Raw genomic sequence first — 23,944 nt, 5'->3', positions numbered from 1 at the left:
TCTAAGACAGGGAATCTTTACCAGGATTTAATGTCAGGATTTGTGAAAAACCGAGTTTAAATGTATTTGGCTAAGGTATATGTAAACTTTCGGAATTCAACTGTATCTGCATTGCATGGCAAATATCAGCAAGGCAAGCTTACAAAATTGTACATTCAATTTGCATTAAATGCTTTAGCTAGCTAGATTCTTTACATCCACTGTTTCACAAGACAACAGCCCGGTTTGCTGGTTGTTTCATCACATTTACAATGTCATACTCATGTCACAACACCAAAAAAGTTAGCCAGCTAGCTTGCTAAATCGCAATTTTGGTTAATTAACTTTATGATAAATGTTTTGTCTCTACGTTAACTACCGTATTCTTGTCAACTGTCCATTTTTTACATGATTCATTATGACGTTATAATCACTTACATTTGCTTCCATCCTAGTATTTTTGTCAGCCATCTTTGCTGAAGAAAGTCTCCAGCCTTTTGGAGTCTCCAGCCTTCAGCCGTCAAATTCGTCATGGGACACACTCGATATGATTGGTCATCGCCCAGCGGTCACCGCTGGTGATTTGCATGAAGTTGGGAAAAGTTGACATTTTTCACCACCTCCCCCGCCACCTTCACATTCGCACCGCCCAAGACCCCCCTTCCATTGAAATGAATGGAAAGCGGTGTTTCACCATGCAGCATCCTGCGGCAAGCGGGAGCGAAGGGCACTGTGTCCGGTGTTGTTTTATCGGCTTGCAGCGCAAACTCTACCCATTGAGCAGTGTAGACTGTATCACGGTGACATCCAGATGTTTACTACCGATATTAAAAGTTATTTATCGTGTAGGATGCTATCCTAATCTAAATAAAATTAAGTGGCATGGAAAAAATTGGAGATGTGGAGCAATAGGCTACAAAGTTATTTTCCCCTCGCCCATCGAAATAAACATCACTTACTTTCACAAGTTGTAACTAGCGCCATGCTGCTGTTGTTGCCAGCTAGCCAGCATAAACTAATTTGGAAGGGCTTATAAGGACTGATTGAACCTGAGCCCAATCCATTCGTCTCCACACGCGACTCTCAGCTGCGCTTCTTAAGTCGTCCATTTGGGCACTAGGTGTGTCCGTGTAGCCTCGCCATGTTTTCATGGCAACAATTTCCCCATCCACAGGTTGTGTCAACGGGCTATTTCTGCTGCTTTCGCTTATAAACAATCCCAGAACACTGTTTTAATGCCGTTGAGGAAGTAAACCCCGGCAACGTGAGAAGAGAGAATCAAGGAGGACATCTAGTGGATGAAACGGAGAAGAGCGCGCGCTCCCTGCTGTAGAGTAGAGATGTACAGGATGCTAGATTTGATTCCACCTAATGGCCCGAGACAGTCAGGTCCAACAGGTCAGTTCAACCCGGGACATACCCAGGTGGTAGCACAGAGAGACTGAACCCATAGAGACTAGGGCACCATGTGCCCAAGCTCGGACGAATTAGTCATTCTTAGAAAGTTGAGTAGCCTTAAGTGGAAATATATATGTTCTCATTGTATACCCACATATTTTTAGAGCGAGATATACCCTATTGTACTTTTGTGATCATTTCTGTTTTTAGTGAGTATAGAACAAGAGTGTATCTTGCATCAGAGATTCATTTAAAACCATCACTTCATAACTTTATCTTATCCAAATAAGAAGAAAATATGATTCTGCTATTATCTACCTTAAACACTAATTGTATGAGTACTGCTCACTTTCCAGTGGACCCAGGGGACAAGGACGTGGATGATAATATGAATAATAACAGACAATGTCCCGTGTCCCTCATCCTCTCACCCATCTCCTAAACACCACATGTGACCATGAAGTTCTTCGAAGCCAAACTCAACTGAATCAATTTGGCCTTAATCCATCAATATTACAAGTGACCTGCATATTAGATGGAAACGCTCATCGTGGCACAAATAGGACAATTCTATTGCCGGAATTCTAGGATTCTATAGACCTTTGCATCTAAAGCTTGTACATTGTGCTTTATTTAGCTGTTCTTATACTGTGAATGAATTGTACTAAAACGTGTTCCGCTCCTAGTCCACTACGGCAGTAATATCTGCACTTGGAAAAGTACACTGTGGCTTGTCTCTAAAGCTTCTGAAGGGCAACATTTGAAAAAAAACAAAATACAGTTTTGGTTTATACAATTTTTAGCAAATTTTTTCAAAGAATTGATGTAATATATGTTGTTTTTCATATTATGGCGTAATGGTACACTTTGTGGGAATGACTGTTAAATTGTATGTGATGATGAAATTTTACATATTTCTATGCACAGATTCTATTGAAGCATCAAAACATGTCAGGACAATTTTCCTGTCTAGAAGGGCTACTTTCTTCTTTGGTGTTTAAATATTATAATAATATTGACTTAGTCCCAAATGGCACCCTATTCCTTACATGGGACCTATGGGCCCTGGTCAAAAGTAGTGCACTATATAGGAAAATGGTGCTGTTTGAGACACACACACTGTTTCAATGTCATATGGACAATATTGACCTAACCAAAGCCTGTAACTTTCTTGTACACTTTGTTCACGTCTTTCAGTGAAACATTGCATTTCATATCATAGCTCATTGTGATGCTTTCACAATCACATGACTTAAATGGATGGAATTGTTATGTGCATTGGGAGCATTTGCATGAAAATGGGAGGAGTTTTGCATAATAATGTATTATTTTAAATAAAAGAGGAGCTTTTCTTTTTTAATGTAACATTTGATTGCTAAGCATCCTCCAGAATTACGCTATGTCAAACTTCTAAACAGCCAAATACGCCAAAAAACACATCACAAGCTGTATAATATTCCTGTTGTGTATTTTACTACCAGACTTGTTGTATAATGAGATGTTGACAGTTAAGACATTGCATTTCAACTATTGTGATGAGAAAAAAACATTGATCCAACTTTTCAATAATTAAAAAAAATGGGCTAGATAGAGAAAAAAAACTAAAACTGCATTTTATTAAAACAAACATTTCTAAAAACCTTTCAGAACATCTTAATCCTACAACCGTAGAACTATTACAAATAAGTAACCTAGTAATTACTATGTAGCAATTTCATTTATATGCTTACAACAAACAAATACAAAAGGACCCAGCATTAAAATTCTGCTGAACATCTTTTTCAGACAAATGCAGGATGGTTAAGCTTCGTAATGTGCAGCACAAAGATCCAATATTCCTTATGCTGTTTAAAGCCAAAGGCAAAAATACAAGGCTGAACTGAACTACGCTAGCACTTAGGAATGGTACTACTGTAGTCTGCTACATTTAAAACACAGGCTACATTCTAAGAACACCACTAGCATACTATCTATAATGCGTCCCAAATAAATTGTTCCATCCTAAGTAGAATGCTAGTGTGGACATCAGAACAGAGCATGCCTTCATACAGAATCATGAACAAATGATAAAACACATAATAATCCAAGTTTGATGATAATGTACAGTGCATTCAGAAAGTATTCAGACACCTTGACTGTTTCCACATTTTGTTACGTCACAGCGTTATTCTAAAATGGATGAAATCGTTTTCCCCCCTCATCAATCTATACACAATACCCCATAATGACAAAGAAAAAACAGGTTTGTAGAAATTTTGAAAACTGAAATATCACATTTACATAAGTGTTCAGACTCTCTAGTACTTTGTTGAAGAATCTTTGGCATCTATTACAGCCTCGAGTCTTCTTGGGTATGAAGCTACAAGCTTGGCACACCTGTATTGGAGAATCTCTTCCATTCTTCTCTGCAGATCCTCTCAAGCTCTGTCAGGTTGGATGGGGATTATCGCTGCACAGCTATTTCCAGGTCTCTCCAGAGATGTTCAATCGGGTTCAAATCCGGGCTCTGACTGGGCCACTCAAGGACATTCAGAGACTTGTCCCGAAGCCACTCCTGCAATGTCTTGGCTGTGTGCTTAGGGTTGTCCTGTTGGAAGGTGAACCTTCGCCCCATCCTGAGGTCCTGAGCACTCTGGGGCAGGTTCATCTTTCCCTCGATCCTGACAAGTCTCCCAGTCCCTGCCGCTGAAAAACATCCCCACAGAATGATACTGCCACCACCATGCTTCACCGTAGGGATGGTGCCAGGTTTCCTCCAGACATAACACTTGGAATTCAGGCCAAAGAGTTCAATCTTGGTTTCATCAAACCAGATAATTTTGTTTCTCATGATCTGAGAGTCCTTTAGGTGCCTTTTGGCAAACTCCAAGTGGGCTGTCATGTGCCTTTTACTGAGGAGTGGCTTCTGTCTGGCCTGATTGGTGGAGTGCTGCAGAGATTGTTGTCCTTCTGGAAGGCTCTCCCATCTCCACGGAGGAACTCTGGAGCTCTGTCATAGTGACCATCAGGTTCTTGGTCACCTCCACGATTGCTTAGTTTGGGCGGGTGGCCAGCTCTAGGAAGAGATTTGCTGGTGCCAAACTTCTTCCATTTAAGAATCGTGGAGGTCACTGTTTTCTTGAGGACCTTGCTGCAGACATTTTTTGGTACCCTTCCCCAGATCTGTGCCTTGACACAATCCTGTCTCGGAGCTCTACTGACAATCCCTTCGACGTCATGGCTTGGTTTTTGCTCTGACATGCACTGTCAACTGTGGGACCTTTATATAGACAGGTGTGTGTCTTTCCAAATCATGTCCAATCAATTGAATTTACCACAGGTGGACTCCAATCAAGTTGTAGAAACATCTCAAGGATGATCAATGGAAACAGGATGCACCTGAGCTCAATTTCGAGTCTCATAGCAGTGTCTGAATAGTTATGTAAATAAGGTATTTCTTTAAAAAAAAATGTTTTAATACATTTGCAATAACTTCTAAACCTATTTTTGCTTTGTCGTTATGGGACATTGCATGTAGATTGGTGAGGATTTTATTTTATTTGACACATTTTAGATAAAGGCTGTAATGCAACAACATGTGGATAAAGGGAAGTGGTCTGAATTCTTTCCGAATGCACTGTATATTACGTAGTACAATAATAAAAACAAACACTTCTTGTAATAATGCACCTGTTGAGAATCACTGTTCTGAGAGATTTTATAATGGGACAGAGTACATTGCAGGCCTGTATGAAAAGCCCCCCCCCCCCCCCCCCCCCCTTTTGGAGTGCAACAGTGAATTGTCCGGTGATTCACCATAGCGTATACAGTCACTCACAACTAGTGTGAAGTTCCACTTGGATTGAACATTGAACACAATTGGAGATGGTCATGTCTACAAAAAACTCCATTGTAAAAGTATTGGTGGTGCGCTAGTCCCGTTTCCTATTTTACATACATAGCTGTCCCATGAGTATGCCAAGAGTAGGACCTTAGCACCACAACAAGTTTAATTGACTACCTTCAATTACAATGGAAATGTTCATTTAAGTAGACAGTGTTTCTTACAGGGAGGTGAGTGTTTGCCATGATGCTGCATCTTGGCTGTAATAAGAGAAGTGTGTGTGTGTTTGTGTAATACGAGAACATGCACCCTAAAACATAATATAAGGGGGATCCAATAACCAATTATAGTGTATTTGTGAGGCCCACTCATAAACAATTGTGGAATTTTGGGAGCGGGTGAGAGACATCACAACGGTCCTGCTGGGGTGGGGTGGGGTGTGGGCATATCTGTAAACCTCACAACAATTTCTGTGAATCTCATTATAATCTGGCAGCATAATTTAGCTCACACGTACTCCTTGGTGCTGCTGGATGGTGAGAGAGCACTCACGCCACTCATGACAGGGTATTTGGGCACCGGCTTTTTACTCCTGGGGCAGGAAGATGCCAGCATAGCTCCCCCCAGCAGGTCCAGGAAAGAACCCCCCCAGGCGATGAAGATGGCTGCCCCAAACTCAAACCTGTTATTGGGGAGATGGAGAGAAGAGTGAGACGTTGTTCTAGAACAGTGTTCTTACATTATTCTTCTGGAAAGCCATGTGGTGTGCACATTTTTTCTCCAGCCTTGCATTATTTTAAGTCCATAATCAAAGACTTAAGACGGCGCCAAGCCAACTTTGCTTGATAGGTATTACTGCACATAGAAATGGTAGTTATAGATATGTAATTCGCATTGAAAGCAAGTCTAAGAAGTGATAGCTCTCTTCTATGTGCTCTATTTCTATGCTTCTCGTTCATTTTTTTTCTCGTTTCGTTTTTGTGTCTTTTACTTTAGTTTTTGTACACCAGATTCAAACATCTGAAAATATAATATTTTTGGTTATTGAAAATACATTTCATAGTGGTTCAGATGATACAATGATTCTCTAACCCAGGGTTAGGCAACCCTTTGTCCCAACTAGGCACCCCACCTGCCCAATTGAGTAAATTGATTAGTTCAGTGATTGCCTAAATTCAACACACCTGGTCTTCCAGGTCAGTTAAATAAAAAAAACATGAAGTGGATGCGGCATTCAACGAGGACCATGGCTACCTACCCCTGCACTACACTAGGGGTTGTTTGTTTTGGCACAAACTGATATTTGGTGAACTATTCGAATTTTAGAAGCCAGGAAATGTTGGTGCGATTTCTGCTTATTGGACTTTTTTTAAAAAATAAGACCACTCAATAGAAGGGAAAGGCCAATACATTCAGGAATTTTGTAGGGATACTTACTTGGTGTTGACAGGAGAATACGGGTTATAGAAGGCCCGGATGAGATTATGAGCGAACCACGAGCAGGCCACTAATGCACACAGAGCTGAAGGAGAAGATCAAACAGATACAGACAGATCAGTACATCGAGACATCATAAAGAGGTATTTGAGAGAGGGGAGCCATACACTCAAGTAGTCAATGGGAGGCTAGCTATCGAGTTCCAGTCATTAGCTGTTTACTGCCATTGACCTATGAGTCTTCAAATGAGCAAAAATCTAGTCCCCCCGTCCATTAATTATAATCTAAAATAATGAACGGATCCTAGATCAGCACTTCTATTCTGAGACCCTTTGTGAATAACAGGCCCTAACCATTAGATTTTACTGCCATTGTCTGATGAGAGTTAATAATTACCTCTTATATGTGGACATATTTGCCATGATGCAGGCAACCAGCATCCCAAATAGCACACTATTCCCTATATAGTGCACTACTTTTGACCAGATCCCTATAGGCCCTAGTCAAAAGTAATGCACTAAACAAGGAATAGTGTCAGAGTAATAGCCATAGTCTTTTTAAAAATGTATTTATTTAAAAAAAGAAGAATTTTACCCCTTTTTCGTGATATCCAATTGTTTTTAGTAGCTACTATATACTATATTGTCTCATCGCTACAACTCCCGTACAGGCTCGGGAGAGACGAAGGTTGAAAGTCATGCGTCCTCCAATTCACAACCCAACCAAGCCACGCTGCTTCTTAACACAGTGCGCATCCAACCCGGAAGCCAGCCGCACCAATGTGTCAGAGTGCGCACGGCCCGCCACAGGAGTCGCTGGTGCACGATGAGAAAAGGACATCCCTACCGGCCAAGCCCTCCCTAACCCAGAGGACACTAGGCCAATTGTGCATCGCCCCACGGACCTCCCGGTCGTGACAGAGCCTGGGCGCGAACCCAGAGTCTCTGATGGCCCAGCTGGCGCTGCAGTACAGCACCCTTAACCACTGTGCCACCCGGGAGGCCCTAAGCCACATAGTCAGTAAAAAATCCCCCATTCTCTCCCTATGTGACCTCCAGGGGAACCTGGGTACATGAGTGTGACTTTTATTGCACAACGTTTCAAATCAAAGGTCTTCGTCAGGCTTAGATGAGTGGGAGAGCAGCTGGTGGCCAGATAGAGGGTCAAACCTCCTACATACGGTACTCTCTAAGATCTCAGACGCTGAACCAGAATGACCAAGTGACCTCTAACACAGATCTTTTCATGTAATGTTAAATAAGAAGTGCCTACACATAAAGAAAAATACAGTATATGCCTGGGATGATTCTCTTGATCTCTCTATATAGCCATGCCCCTGTTAGGGACCAGAATGACGAAGTGACATAATAAGCACAGATCTCAGACCAGCTTAGAAATAATGTTTAAAAAAAGTAGGGCCCTGAGATTGTCATGACCAAGTCATTTGACCATGTAAGGAAAACTCTGGACCCTAAGAACATATACCGCTTGTGGTGATTATTCTGATCGCTCTCTATAGCCCCTCCAACATAGCTCTCTCTCTCTCTCTCTCTCACACACACACACACACACACACACACACACACACACACACACACACACACACACACACACACACACACACACACACACACACACACACACACACACACCTCCAACCAGTAGAATGACACCTCCAGTCATGGCGGTGCGAGACTTCCACATTTTGTTGTTTCCTCCGCAGGTGGTACACTTCATGCCCATGGTGGCCACGCCCAGCCCAGCGATGGATACGATGATGCCAACAATCATCAGGGCACGAGTGGCCTGGAGAGTGCCTGAGAAACACACGCACATACATACACACACACACCAGAGCAGGAAAGGGAGAGGAGGGAAAGGAGTAGCAAGATAGTGAGGGAGAGAGAGGTGTGGCACAGCTATAGATAGCTTTAATTTATAGACTTGTGGGATATATTGCAGAATTTAAAATTAAAATAAAAGATCAGCAAGTCTCTCTACACCTCTACCCCCCTCTCTCTCTCCATCTCTCTCTCTCTTCCAAATCAAATTTAATTTGTCACATGCGCCGAATACAGCAGCACCTTACTGTGAAATGCTTACTTACAAGCTCTTAACCAACAATGTTTGTACCATGTTTTGGGCTGCTACCATGTTGTGTTGCTACCATGTTGTTGTTATGTTGTGTTACTACCATGCTGTGTTGTCATGTGTTGCTGCCTTGCTATTATGTTGTCTTATGTCTCTCTTTATGTTGTGTTGTGTTGTCTCTCTTGTCGTGATGTGTGTTTTGTCCTATATTTATATTTGATTTATTTTGTATTTTTAATTCCAGCCCACTTCCCCACAGGAGGCCTTTTGCCTTTTGCTAGGCCGTCATTGTAAATAAGAATTTGTTCTTAACTGACTTGCCTAGTGAAATAAAGGTTAGATAAAACTAAATAAATAAATGCAGTTTTAAGAAAATCCCCCCCCCCCCCCAAAAAAAGTAAGAGATAAAAATAGCAAATAATTAAAGAGCAGCAGAAAAATAACAATAGCGGAACTACATACAGGAGGTACCGGTTCAGAGTAAAGGTGCGGGGGCACCAGTGTTGAGGTAATTGAGGTAATATGTACATGTAGGTAGAGTTATTAAAGTGACTATGCATAGATAATAACAGAGAGTAGCAACAGCGTAGAAGAGGGCAATGCAAATAGTTTGGGTAGCTATTTTATTAGATGTTCAGGAGTCTTGTGGCTTGGGGGTAGAAGCTGTTTAGAAGAATATTGTACCTAGACTTGGCACTTTGGTACCGCTTGCCGTGCGGTAGCAGAGAGAACAGTCTCTGACTTGGGTGGATGGAGTCTTTGACAATTTTTTGGGCCTTCCTCTGACACCGCCTGGTATAAAGGTCCTGAATGTCTGGAAGCTTGGCCCTGGTGATGTACTGGGTCGTAAGCACTACCCTCTGTAGTGCCTTGCGGTCGGAGGCTGAACAGTTGCCATCCTTTTGTCCAGGTGTGAAAGGGCAGTGTGGAGTGCAATAGAGATTGCATTATCTGTGGATCTTTCGGGGCAGTATGCAAATTGGAGTGGGTCTAAGGTTTCTGGGATAATGGTGTTGATGTGAGCCATGACCAGCCTTTCAAAGCACTTCATGATTACAGACTTGAGTGCTACGGGTCGGTAGTCTTTTAGGCAGGTTACCTTAGTGTTCTTGGGCACAGGGACTATGGTGGTCTGCTTGAAACATGTTGGTATTACAGACTCAGACAGGAAGAGATTGAAAATGTCAGTGAAGACACATGCCAGTTGGTCAGCGCATGCTCGGAGAACACGTCCTGGTAATCTGTCTGGCCCTAAGGCCTTGTGAATGTTGACCTGTTTCTGATGGTGCCGGAGGGTAGGGCTGCCGTATTATCGGCTCTCAACCAATCATGCAATTTTTTTTTTTGCATTGTTCGTATTGTTCGTTTTGTACATAATGTTGCTGCTACCGTCTCTTATGACCGAAAAGAGCTTCTGGACATCAGAACTGGGATTATATTTACCTCAAATTGGACAAGGAGTACTTCTTCAATGAGTTGGACACGAGGATATACTGCAGACACCCGATCAGGCACCGATCCCCATGATTCGCTGGAGAAGGAAACAGAGATTTCGAAGCAAAAGATCAGGGTGCCTTGCGAGGATCAGCCGATGAGTGGCTAATCTGCCCTTGCGTTCCGTTCTACTAGCTAACATTCAATCGCTGGAAAATAAATGAGGCGAACTGAAAGCACGTATAGCCTACCAACAGGACATTAAAAACTGTAATATCTTATGTTTCACCGAGTCTTGGCTGAACGACGACATTAAGAACATAAGACTGGCGGGTTACACACTCTATTGGCAAAACAGAACAGCAGCCTCTGGTAAGACACGGGGTGGGTGCCTAGACATTTATGTAAACAACAGCTGGTGCACGATATCCAAGGAAGTGTCAAAGTTTTGCTCGCCTGAGGTAGAGCATCTCATGTTAAGCTGTAGATCTGTATTTTTTGTAGCTGTCTATATACCACCACAAAGCAATGTTGGCACTAATACCGCACTCAATGAGCAGTATTCCACCATTAGCAAACAGGAAAACGCTCATCCAGAGGCGGCGCTCCTAGTGTCCGGTAACTTTAATGCAGGAAAACTTAAATCAGTTTTACTGAATTTCTATCAGAATGTTAAACGTGCAACCAGAGGGGAAAAAAATCTAGACCACCTTTACTCCACACAGTACAAAGCTCTCCCTCGCCCTCCATTTGGCAAATCTAACTATAACGCTATCCTCCTGATTCCTGCTTACAAGCACAAATTAAAGCAGGAAGCACCAGTGACTCGGTCTATAAAAAAGTGGTCAGATGAAGCAGATGCTAAACTACAGAACTGTTTTGCCAACACAGACTGGAATATGTTCTGGGATTCTTCCGATGGCATTGAGGAGTACACCACATCAGTCACTGGCTTTATCAATGAGTGCATCGAGGACGTTGTCCCCACAGTGACTGTACGTACATACCCCAACCAGAAGCCATCGATTACAGGCAACATTCGCACTGAGCTAAAGGGTACAGCCACCGCTTTCAAGGAACGGGACTCTAACCCGGAAGCTTATATGAAATCCCGCTATGCCCTCTGACAAACCATCAAACAGGCAAAGCGTCAATAGAGGACTAAGATCGGATCGTACTATACCGGCTCCGATGCTCGTTGGATGTGGCAGGGCTTGCAAACTATTACAGACTACAAAGGGAAGCACAGCCAATAGCTGCCAAGTGACACGAGCCTGCCAGACGAGCTAAATAACTTTATTTATCTATAATCGCTTTGAGGCAAGTAACACTGAAACATGCATGAGTGTATCAGAGGTCAACATTCACAAGGCCTCTGAGCCAGGCGAATTACCAGAACGTGTTCCCCGAGCATGTGCTTACCAACTGGCAAGTATCTTCACTGACATTTTCATCCTCTCCCTGTCTGAGTCTGTTATACCAACATGTGTCAAGCAGACCACCATAGTCCCTGTGCCCAAGAACACTAAGGTAACCTGCTTACATGACTACCAACCCATAGCACTCACGTCTGTAACCATGAAATGCTTTGAAAGGCTGGTCATGGCTCCCATCAACACCATCATCCCAGAAACACTAGACCCAATCCAATTTGCATACCGCACCAACAAATCCACAGATGATGCAATCTCTATTGCACTCCACACTGCCCTTTCACACCTGGACAAAAGGAACACCTACGTGAGAATGCTATTCATTGACTACAGCTCAGCCTTCAACACCATAGTGCCCTCAAAGCTCATCACTACACTAAAGACCATGGGACTAAACACCTCCCTCTGCAACTGGATCCTGGACTTCCTGACGGGCCGCCCCTAGGTGGTAAGGTAGGTAACAACACATCCGCCACGCTGATCCTCAACACGGGGGCCCCTCAGGGTGCATGCTCAGTCCCCTCCTGTATCCCTGTTTACTCATGACTGCACGCCAGCCACAACTCTAACACCATCATTACGTTTGCTGATGACACAACAGCCTGATCACCGACAACGATGAGACAACCAATAGGGAGGAGGTGAGACCTGACCGTGTGGTGCAAGGACAACAACCTCTCCCCCAACTTGATCAAGACAAAGGAGATGATTGTGGACTACAGGAAAAGGAGGACCGATCAAGCCACCATTCTCATTGACAGGGCTGTAGTGGAGCAGGTTGAAAGCTTGGCTTCCACACCACCAACAAACTAACATGGTCCAAGCACACCAAGACAGTTGTGAAGAGGGCAAGACAAAACCTATTCCCCCTCAGGAGACTGAAAAGATTTGGCATGGGTCCTCAGATCCTCAAAAGGTTTTACAGCTGCACCATCGAGAGCATCCTGACGGGTTGCATCACTTCCTTGTATGGCAACTGCTCGGCCTCTGACCACAAGGCACTACAGAGGGTAGTGCGTACAGCCAAGTACATCACCGGGGCCCAGCCTTCTGCCATCCAGGACCTCTGAACCAGGCGATGTCAGAGGAAGGCCCTAAAAATTGTCAAAGACTCCAGCTATCCAAGTCATAGATTGTTCTCTCTGCTACCGCTCGGCAAGCGGTACCGGAGCGCCAATTCTAGCTCCATGAGGCTTCTACACAGCTTCTACCCCCAAGCCATAAGACTCCTGAACAGCTAATCAAATGGCTACCCAAAATATTTTCACCCCCCCCCCCCCCCCCACGCTGCTGCTTCTCTCTCTTATCATCTATGCATAGCCACTATAGTAACCATACCTGCATGTACATAATTACCTCAACTACCTCGACAATGTGTCCCCGCACATTGACACATTGACACTCTGTACCCCCTGTATATAACCCCGCTATTGTTATTTACTGCTGCTCTTTAATTATTTGTTTTTCTTCTCTCTTATTATTATAAAAAAAATTTGGGGGGGGGTATTTTCTTAAAACGGCATTGTTGGTTAAGGTCTTTAAGTAAGCATTTCACTGTAAGATCTACACCTGTTGTATTTGGCAGCATGTGACAAATACAATTTGATTTTAATTTGACTGAAGGTCTTACATTTAAAAACAAAATTGGAACCTTTCTTTAACCAGGAAGGGCTCATTGAGATTAAAATCTCTTTTACAAGAGCGCCCTTGCCAAGATAGGCAGCACCAAGTCATTACAAAAAAATGACAGACAGACAACATAAAAAACTACAATCGGGACAAGTTCTTCCAGTTTAAAAGTATTTTGTAAGGTATTCCAAGACGATGGCGCAGAGTACATAAAAGCCCTTTTACCAAATTCAGTTCGGACATTTGGAACAGTTAGCAGGATAAAGTCCAGCGAACGAAGAGAGTACCCACCATATTTCTGAAAATGCACAAATAAAAAGGTAGTAAACCCAAAATGGCTTTGTAAATAAAAGTATACCAGTGACTGAGCCTACGAGTGACTAGAGAAGGCCAGCCAACCCTGGTATACAAAGTGCAGTGGTGCGTAAGGGTTTTGCAGTTTAAAATAAATCTTAAAGTACCATGGTAAAGAGTGTCAATTGATCTCAAACACTGAGCGGAAGCATTCATATATAAAATATCCCCATAGTCTAGTAAAGGCATAAATGTAGCTGATACTAGCCTCCTTCTGGCTTCAAAAGAAAAACAGGCCTTATTCCTAAAATAAAATCCCAATTTCAGCTTAAATTTTTTTGTAAGTTGTTGAATATGCAATTTAAAAGAGAAGCCGTCATCAATTAAAATACCAAGATATTTATATGAGGTTACAACCTCAATCTCCTTGCCCTGACAGGTAGTAATAGGTGAAAGGTTCAGAGGTCTATTTATTGCAATGGTGGCACCGTGGGGTACAGGGGGGTTAGGGTGATATTCCTGGTATCCCCAATTTGCATGCCTGGCATGCCCTCATTGTGTTTAGAATATAGCAGAAGAGGAATTTTTCCTTCCTTCCTTCCTTCTTTCTTTCTTTCTTTCTTTCTTTCTTTCTTTCTTTCTTTCTTTCTTTCTTTCTTTCTTTCTTTCTTTCTTTCTTTCTTTCTTTCTTTCTTTCTTCCTTCCTTCCTTCCTTCCTTCCTTCCTTCCTTCCTTCCTTCCTTCCTTCCTTCCTTCCTTCCTTCCTTCCTTCCTTCCTTCCTTCCTTCCTTCCTTCCTTCCTTCCTTCCTTCCTTCCTTCCTTCCTTCCTCTCTCTCCCCTCCCTCCCTCCCTCCCTCCCTTTCTCCCTTTCACCCTTTCTCCCTTTCTCCACGTCGGCTGTGGAGAGCATGATCACACAGTCTGCTGTTGTTTAGGGGAGGGGGGATTGAAAGCTACTGTCAGGACCCCCTAATCTGTCACCACATCTCATAAAACTGACAGAGAGGGAGAAGCAGAGGCCACCCCAAACCAGTCTGTGCCAGTCCAGGCCATTCCTGAGTTCACAAAAAAAAACTCCAGGCCTGAGAAACGGAGAAAGGGAGAAAGGGAGGGAGGGATGGGTGGATGGAGGGATGGAGGAGGAGAGAGGAAGGAAGGAAGGAAGGAAGGAAGGAAGGAAGGAAGGAAGAAAAATTCCTCCTCTGCCAAATTCTAAACACAATGAGGGCATGCCAAGCATGCAAATTGGGAATACCATGGAATATCACCCTAACCCCCCTGTACCCCACGGTGCCACCCAGACTCCCCACCCTGTACCCCACGGTGCCACCCTCACCCCTCTGTACTCCACAGTGCCACCCAGACTCCCCACCCTGTACCCCACGGTGCCACCCTCACCCCTCTGTACTCCACAGTGCCACCCAGACTCCCCACCCTGTACCCCACGGTGCCACCCTCACCCCTCTGTACTCCACAGTGCCACCCTGACCCCCCCTCCGTACCATTCCTAGAACCCCCAAACCTGCTCACTGTCAGCAGTTACAGCCAGTAAAAACTGGAACTCTAAGTGTTCTAAATCTGAACAGGCATCTCTGTTCAATGAAATCCCTCTCACCAACCAGTATGACATGAGAAACCAAGAAGAGTAGATGGGGAGTTATATCAAATTACACCCAGGTTCTCTTCATTATGGTGCCCTAAGGGTCTGGGGCAAACCGAGGTGGGAGGAAGAGGGAGGGGAAGGGCGTAAAATTCCTGCACAGATTACTGTGTTGCTGTTGCAATGGCAACTCTTTTGGTTGTTCACCGTTAATTAGTTAGTTAGTTAGTTAGTTAGTTAGGACCAGGACATCTCTGGCATCTGGAGCCCCAGTCAGCACCCTCCCTGTGCCACCTTTCTATGCCAGGGTATAGTGGGTGATGAATGGGCAGGGGGCATGCCAGTCGGGGCCTTACCACCTTGGGGGTGGACCAGCACAGCCATTTGAGAATAGACAGCAGAGAGGGGAGGGGAAAATGGGTTGGGAGGTGGGCAGAGGTTGCCGGGAACAGTAACAGGATTGAGAACTCCAGGTGTTCAATGGGGTTCTGATAAGAGTAAATGTCAGATACGTTTGTAATTGATTTTTCAAGAGTAATATCCAGAGTGATTGAAGTGTCAGTGAGTGTGGCACCTGGAAAGGAGTTAACAGTATCGCACTGTATAATAATACAAAAGGCGCTATTAAATGATAACCATGAGAGGGGCAATTAAATGACGAACAGTCCCGAAGTCCCTTTATCAGTGACACCAATGTGCTCCATTGAACAAGAACTTCTCCATAGGAAAATGGGTGGGGACCTCAGCTGACCGTCTCAGGTGTCTGCTCAGATGTCTGCTCACCTGTATCTCCCGTCAATCAATTCCATTTACTGGTACAACGTGAGACTTTCCCGAAACAAGTCACCATACTCATGACATTCCTCCTTTGATAATAAGATAGCCGATCGGGTTATATGCATGCGTAATTCACAGTGCGTGAGGTGCGCACAGGACGCGCATACCGTCATAGAAATATAACGGTCGAATAAATATTTCGTTTATTTATACTCACCGTCTAGCTGCAGGATCGAGTCGTAGATTTTACATTGGAGCTGCCCTGTGCTCTGAAAAGCGCATGACATCCATAGTCCTTGGTACATGGCAACCGCCGTTATGATGTTGTCTCCTACGTGTGCAGACATCTTCCACTGTGGAAGAATGGTCCCCACGATAAGTGCAATGACACCGACGAGTGACAGGGCGAATCCTAAAAGTTGAATTCCCGAATTTGCCATCTTTAAAAATAAAATTATTTTGTCAATTATTTTTGTCTAAATGTCTAAATAAATACGTTTCTGTTGATGAAAAAACTATGAATCCTTTTGTGCGTGTCCAAAGGCACACAACGGTTATCTTAATGCAGTCTATATATGCAAGGTGGATCTACCTATCTTCATTAAACGCGTCAGGATAGCGTCAGTAAACACAATCTTGTTGTGGTTCTTGATCTCCTTTCCACCTGTTATAGCTTGAGCCGCACCTTGAATAGTAGTGCTGAGCTTGCGGGAAGGGGGATTTAAATTCTGCATGAGGGCCTGCGAGGGGGTGTGTGTGTCCAGTCACCGTGCCCGGTGATGCGTGAGAGGTCTCTTCTCGCATCCCCTCCTCCCAGGGCCCTTACCGTTATGTCACGCCCATTGGCCATGCTACTTCTTCATTCCAGGGAAGCTACAATTGTTTCTCGAGCAAGTGGGTACTGTAAAACAACCGTACAGTTCCTACCGGGCTGACGGTAACTATTTGTTCAGCTTCAGAATGCCAGCGTTGCTTAGCTGACAGGTGTTCCCAGGCTTTATCCGTTGAAAAAAAAATCGACATATCTACAATAGCTTTGATTGGACTGGTCATGTCAACATCATACTATCAAAATCTTAGCTTGCAGTCATCATCATAAATCAAGTTGACAATCTACTGGCAAATCCTTTTTAATCCTTCTTATATAAAGAGAAAAAATGAAGATAAATTATAGATAAACTGTATCGGTGCACATCGGCCATTGGATATAAACATTACACAACAAGTTGGAAATTGCAAATTCAACAATGAGTGGTTTGGAAGGAATCAGTGGCTAACTGCAAGCATTGCAAAGCAATCATTAGCCTGCTATTCAGTGGAGTGGCTGTGTGCTCCCGAGTCTAAGATTGAAATTATTAAAATGATAGTTTAAAATTATAAACATTCAACATCGGCCATGCTGTCAATGAAGCATGATTTGTGCCGTGCTCAAAACAACTGTTAACCCAGAACTGAAAAATCTGACTAGTGAGTTCAAGACAACTGGGAACTCGGGAAAAACGAGCTACGACTGGGAAAATACATTTTGAACTTTTATCCAACTCGGAATTGTAAATTCGGAAGTCGGGCCTAGATCTACGACCTGAAGATCACTGACATCATCACAATTTTTTTTGAGTTCCCAGTTGTCTTGAAAGCACCATAAATCCAGAGAATGCCAGACTTTGACAGCGTTTGATGACAAAATTTCCCCACGAAGCATCGCCGGGCCACCTTCCTGTTCAAGTGAGCACAGCACAACAAGGTAAGTCCAAAAATGTTTTGTTTGCTGCTGAATAAATTATGTAATATGCCAGGTAGATATGTATGCTGTAGCTAAGACCGTAATGCAAAGTCTATGTTGTGTAGTAAACTGTTAGTAGCCCATGTACCACACCCTAATCATTTGGTATACTTTCACCTCTTAAAACCTATTTTTTCAATTTCCGCCTCAAATGACATACCCACATTTAATTGTAGCTCAGGACCTGAAGAAGGGATATGCATATTGTTGATACCATTTGAAAGGAAACACTTTGAAGTTTGTGAAAAATTGAAATTAATGTAGGAGAATATAACACATTCGATCTGGTAAAAGATAATACAAACAAAAAAAACATGTGTTTTCTCTCTTTGAAATGCAAGAGAAAGGCCAGACAGTGATGTAGGATTCTAGGTGTAATTTAGATATTGTCCACAAGATGGCAGCAGTTTGTGTGCAAAGTGTCAGACTGATCCAGTAAAGAATTACATCATAACACAATATTTTGTATCAAATCTTCATGGAGTTTACCCAAATGTGCCGAATTGGTCAATTTATACATTTTCAAGTGCATAACTATAGAAAACATACAAAAATGCTATAGCAATAAAAAAATAAAGTTTACACACTCCCGGGAATGTCATACATGAAGGATCATTAACTTCCTTACAGAAAAGACACTAACCTTCACTCATCTAGATGGCCAGGCGGGTGGGTGTGGAGCCAGAGACAGCAGTGGGGTCAAACTTTGGAACCCAGTTCGTACATTTAAATATAAAAATAGATTTTATCAAACAAAACCGCTACATTTAATCTCGGGGACCCTCAGGATGACAAATCAGAGCAAGATTACTGAATGTAAGGATATTATTTACCTTCCGAAGTGAATGTATCAAATCAGTTGCCGTGATAAAAGTGTTTTGTTGTTGTGCGCTATCCTCAAACAATAGCATGGTATTTTTTCGCTGTATTAGCTACTGTTGGGACAGCTTTATGTAGGCCCTAAGAGTTTGTGGGCACCTTTCGTCAACGTTATAGCGCAATTAATGTTTAGTGTTGTGTTGTGTAGTGGCTTTGCTGGCATGCACCCCCCCCCCCCCCCCCCCACACACACCAAAATGTACACGCTAAAATCACCACAGCTCTCCTTGTGTTTTACATTTCTGTATTTTTATACAGAGAGACAACTTGAAATGCCTTGTTTATAACATTATAAAGGCGTATGCATGCTTATAACATGATACCTGGATGCTTTAAGTGTTTTAAGTGATACCAAAATATTCAACAGTCAGATTGCATTGTGCAGGTCCACAGTTTAGCAAGTCAGTAGGGTAAACTTGTTTGTGAAGTTATGTCATTAGAAAAACAGGATACACCTCAATAGAATATCTCATTAACAATCTAGAATAAAATCCTTGGGGGAATAATGTTATTTGTACTGACTACGACCTGGAGTTGTGTGTGTGCGGTCACATGTGTGTTGGACCCTAACTGCTGCAGTGCCACTGACCTACTTCTGTACAGTAAGTTAGGCTACTGATCAGCCATGGGTCATAACTCACTCTCCCTTTCTCTTCTCACAGTAGACTGTTAGCCTCGTAAATACCTGACTGGCGTGGTAGAGAACCATTTATGTAAGCTCGACTGTACACCAACCATCTCAATCCCTCACACCAGCAATCACAGCATACTGACACCAACTGCCACTGTGGACAGACATGAGACACATTTTAATACCATGTGTAGACATACTTATGAAAATGTGGGCACAACCAGAATGTGGACAAGATCAGGTCGAAGGACACATATTAGTGTCACGTATAAACTAGGCAAGTGTTCAGCCGCTTCCTAGCTAAGCCCGGAGCCTCAATGCTGGGCTCAGGGGGTCAACAAAGGGCCCATTGTTGCTGGGATGAAGGTCCTTGTAATTTAAGGAATGTCCTCTAGTCCTATAGCTGGACTTGGAGGAAGAGATAGTAAGTAACTTCTCTTCATGGAACCCCTATAGCTCTCTCTTTCCTGATCACTAGTGCTGTTGCTCCTAGTTACAGTATGTGATTTATCTACCGTCCTATTGGCCCATATTGGAACTAGGGGCCAGAGTCCCCTGAGTCACCATGACACACAAAATAAACTGTTCTCTCCCTCTCTCCTTCCCGTTCTCTTTTTACCACCTTTTCCCTCCTGGTAAACACACATTTGTCTTTTTTTATGTTTTGCCGTTGCACAATGCTCAATGGGAGAGCAAAACCAGCTAAATCAGCCCTTAAGAAGGGCAAGGCTTGCACCTCTTTGCTTTTATCCTGCAAGCCCCCAACCATCCTCGGGTGTTGGAGAGACTGAAAAGCAGTGATTAAAGTCCTGTACGCTCCCTTGGAAGCTACTGAACCGTTAACAATAAAACATGCTGGGTCCTAAAGCTTTCCCTGAATAGCCAACAATCCACAATGGGCTAATGTCCTCCTCCTCCTTTCTTCTGTCCTCCTCCACTCTCCCTCATTTCTCTATATTGCTCTCCCTCGTTTTCTCTCTAATGTCCTGAGACAGCAGGATAGTCCTAGTGACATTGTCTTGTTCATTTTTCTTATGTCAAACTATGATGTAATGAGAGAGGTAATGTTATTTCACTTTAGTACCTATATGTGTGTACTCAACTCTATGACCCATTGACCATATGATCTGTATGGGAGAGAGAACATGTTTTGATGACTGTCTACACAGAAAAGTCCAGTCTGTTCATGCAACGGATGTGAAACGGCTAGCTAGTTAGCGGTGGTGCGCGCTAAATAGCGTTTCAATCGGTGACGTCACTTGCTCTGAGACCTTGAAGTAGTGGTTCCCCTTGATCTGCTTTTGTGGAGCGATGGGTAACGATGCTTCGTGGGTGACTGTTGTTGATGTGTGCAGAGGGTCCCTGGTTCGCGCCCGGGTATGGGCGAGGGGACGGTCTAAAGTTATACTGTTACATTCAAATGTCATAATACTCTTATACCTCAATTGGTTTATTTTTTATTTTACCTTCATTTTACCAGGTTTTCACAATGAGATCAAAATACCTCTCTTTCAAAAGAGACCTGGCAATGAGAAGACATGACCGCCAATGAATGTACAGTAAATATATTTGGATAGGATTGTAAAACTGAACTTGAGGCCAATTATAGGCCACCTGTATGGGAGTTCTCATAGGAACAATTCTTGAGACCAAAACAATACCCCTTAGTATGGTGTATGGATACATCAACAGCCTGTTTACAACTCCATTCATTCACCTGCTGCTGCTCCCAGGGTTACAAAGCACATAGTGTAGTCCAGGGGTTGCTAGGTAGCCGTGCACTTGAAAGTAATCAAGGGGTGGAGTTAGAGATGAGGAGAGAAGGGGGGGCATTCAATGCAAAGACAAGGTTAGGTAACAGCTTGAGTATGTTGTTTAGTACCAGTTCACTTTCAACTTTTTTGAAATTCTTAACAGTAGGTGGAAGATTTCACATGAAAATAAAAACTACAAAATCCTATAAAAATAGTTGAAGAGTGAACTATTCCTAAATAATACATTAACTTACAGTATCTTTACTGCAAGCATCTTTAACCACGGTCATCGTGGAAACAAAACATACATGTTGTTTATTCAGATTCTCCACAGGATAGAAGGAATAAAGAACAACTCTGTGATGTCTTATGAATGTACTCAGGTCTTTTGAAATAGCTGAAAAGCAAAGTGAAAGTGACCGTAATGCCATCACCTACTCCCATACTTCTGATTGTGGTGGAGCTGATGACAGTAGCAGGTGAGTACACACTGCAGTCTGCTGCCCCCCTCTGTCAAAATGACAAACTGCAGGTGGTGAGAGGTTCAGCACCATTCTTTCACCCTCCCAAAATATCCCTTAATTTTTAATTTCTACCTCTATAAATAACTCTAGGGACGCATCCTATATAATGCATGTTTGACCGGAGCCTTATGGGCTCAATAGTGAATAGGGTGCCATTTCAGACGCAACCTATGTGTTAGAATGGGCCATTAGTATAGCTTGGTAGAAGAGGATGTAGAGTTTAATCATGGGAAGATAATAACAGATGTTCTTAGGGAAATGAATGAGGCCAACAATGGAGTCAATCTGCCAATACAAGCATGGTTAGTTTACATCCAGAATGGAGAAACTACTATAGCCTAGTCCCAGATTTGTTTGTGCTCTTGCCAACTCCCAAACATGGCACAGCACTTCCATAAAGAGCTAGCAAGAGAGCAGGAACTGGCGCCCAAGCTAACCTCTCTAATCAAATCAAATTTTATTGGTCACATACACATATTTCGCAGATGTTATTGTGGGTGTAGTGAAATGCGTGTGTTCCTAGCTCCAACAGTACAGTACTATCTAACAGTGCAGTAGTATCTAAAAACTATTCACAACAATACACACAAATCTAAAAGTAAAATAATGGAATTCATAAAAATATAAATATTAGTTTGAACAATGTCAGAGTGGCATTGACTAAAATACAGTAGAACAGAATACAGTATATACTGTACATATGAGATGAGTAAAGCAGGTTGTAAACATTTTTTAAACATGATTAAAGTGACTAGTGTTCCATTATTAAAGTGGTCAGTCATTTCAAGTCTATGTATATAGGGCAGCAGCCTCTAAGGTGCAGGGTTGCGTAACCGGGTGGAAACGGGCTAGTGATGGATATTTAACAGTCAGATGGCTTTACATAGATGTTTTTCAGTTTATCGGTCCCAGCTTTGACGCACCTGTACTGACCTCACTTTCTGGATGATAGCGGGGTGAACAGGCCATGACTCAGGTGGTTCTTGATTACCTTTATGGCCTTCCTGTGACATCGGGTGCTTTAGGTGTCCTGGAGGGCAGGTAGTTTTCCCCCGGTGATGCGTTGGGCAGACCGCACCACCCTCTGGAGAGCCCTGCGGTTGGGGGTGGTGCAGTTTCCGTACCAGGCAGTGATACAGCCCGACAGGATTCTCTCAATTGTATACAGTGCCTTGCGAAAGTATTCGCCCCCCTTGAACTTTGCGACCTTTTGCCACATATCAGGCTTCAAACATAAAGATATAAAACTGTATTTTTTTGTGTAGAATCAACAACAAGTGGGACACAATCATGAAGTGGAACGACATTTATTGGATATTTCAAACTTTTTTAACAAATCAAAAACTGAAATATTGGGCGTGCAAAATTATTCAGCCCCCTTAAGTTAATACTTTGTAGCGCCACCTTTTGCTGCGATTACAGCTGTAAGTCGCTTGGGGTATGTCTCTATCAGTTTTGCACATCGAGAGACTGACATTTTTTCCCATTCCTCCTTGCAAAACAGCTCGAGCTCAGTGAGGTTGGATGGAGAGCATTTGTGAACAGCAGTTTTCAGTTCTTTCCACAGATTCTCGATTGGATTCAGGTCTGGACATTGACTTGGCCATTCTAACATCTGGATATGTTTATTTTTGAACCATTCCATTGTAGATTTTGCTTTATGTTTTGGATCATTGTCTTGTTGGAAGACAAATCTCCGTCCCAGTCTCAGGTCTTTTGCAGACTCCATCAGCTTTTCTTCCAGAATGGTCCTGTATTTGGCTCCATCCATCTTCCCATCAATTTTAACCATCTTCCCTGTCCCTGCTGAAGAAAAGCAGGCCCAAACCATGATGCTGCCACCACCATGTTTGACAGTGGGGATGGTGTGTTCAGTGTGATGAGCTGTGTTGCTTTTACGCCAAACATAACGTTTTGCATTGTTGCCAAAAAGTTCAATTTTGGTTTCATCTGACCAGAGCACCTTCTTCCACATGTTTGGTGTGTCTCCCAGGTGGCTTGTGGCAAACTTTAAACAACACTTTTTATGGATATCTTTAAGAAATGGCTTTCTTCTTGCCACTCTTCCATAAAGGCCAGATTTGTGCAATATACGACTGATTGTTGTCCTATGGACAGAGTCTCCCACCTCAGCTGTAGATCTCTGCAGTTCATCCAGAGTGATCATGGGCCTCTTGGCTGCATCTCTGATCAGTCTTCTCCTTGTATGAGCTGAAAGTTTAGAGGGACGGCCAGGTCTTGGTAGATTTGCAGTGGTCTGATACTCCTTCCATTTCAATATTATCGCTTGCACAGTGCTCCTTGGGATGTTTAAAGCTTGGGAAATCTTTTTGTATCCAAATCCGGCTTTAAACTTCTTCACAACAGTATCTCGGACCTGCCTGGTGTGTTCCTTGTTCTTCATGATGCTCTCTGCGCTTTTAACGGACCTCTGAGACTATCACAGTGCAGGTGCATTTATACGGAGACTTGATTAC

At 43.0% G+C, this 23,944-nt stretch overlaps 1 protein-coding gene across 2 annotated transcripts; it reads right to left on the bottom strand.

Moving 5' to 3' along the window:
- Positions 1–2,830: 2,830 nt before the first annotated feature.
- On the bottom strand, positions 2,831–16,626 carry LOC110531666 (claudin-7-A-like). 2 transcript variants are annotated; one of them, XM_090183727.1, is made up of 5 exons: positions 16,114–16,594; positions 10,172–10,259; positions 8,290–8,454; positions 6,638–6,722; positions 2,831–5,882 (listed from the first exon to the last, which is right to left on the bottom strand). In XM_090183727.1, exons 3-5 carry the CDS (start codon positions 8,426–8,428, stop codon positions 5,708–5,710), a joined length of 399 nt encoding a protein of 132 aa, XP_090039853.1. In that variant the 5' UTR covers positions 8,429–8,454; positions 10,172–10,259; positions 16,114–16,594; the 3' UTR covers positions 2,831–5,707. The 2 variants fall into 2 exon arrangements, with proteins under 2 accessions (XP_090039853.1, XP_021470660.2); XM_021614985.3 differs by lacking the exon at positions 10,172–10,259 and having other exon boundaries at positions 16,114–16,626.
- Positions 16,627–23,944: the final 7,318 nt, after the last annotated feature.

This window comes from Oncorhynchus mykiss, chromosome 9 (genome assembly GCF_057628025.1).
Source record: "Oncorhynchus mykiss isolate SJ-2025 chromosome 9, ASM5762802v1, whole genome shotgun sequence".
In the NCBI taxonomy this organism is placed as follows: domain Eukaryota; kingdom Metazoa; phylum Chordata; class Actinopteri; order Salmoniformes; family Salmonidae; genus Oncorhynchus; species Oncorhynchus mykiss.
The sequence above is the reverse complement of the archived record's forward strand: the minus strand, read 5'-3'. Positions and strand labels throughout refer to the sequence as shown.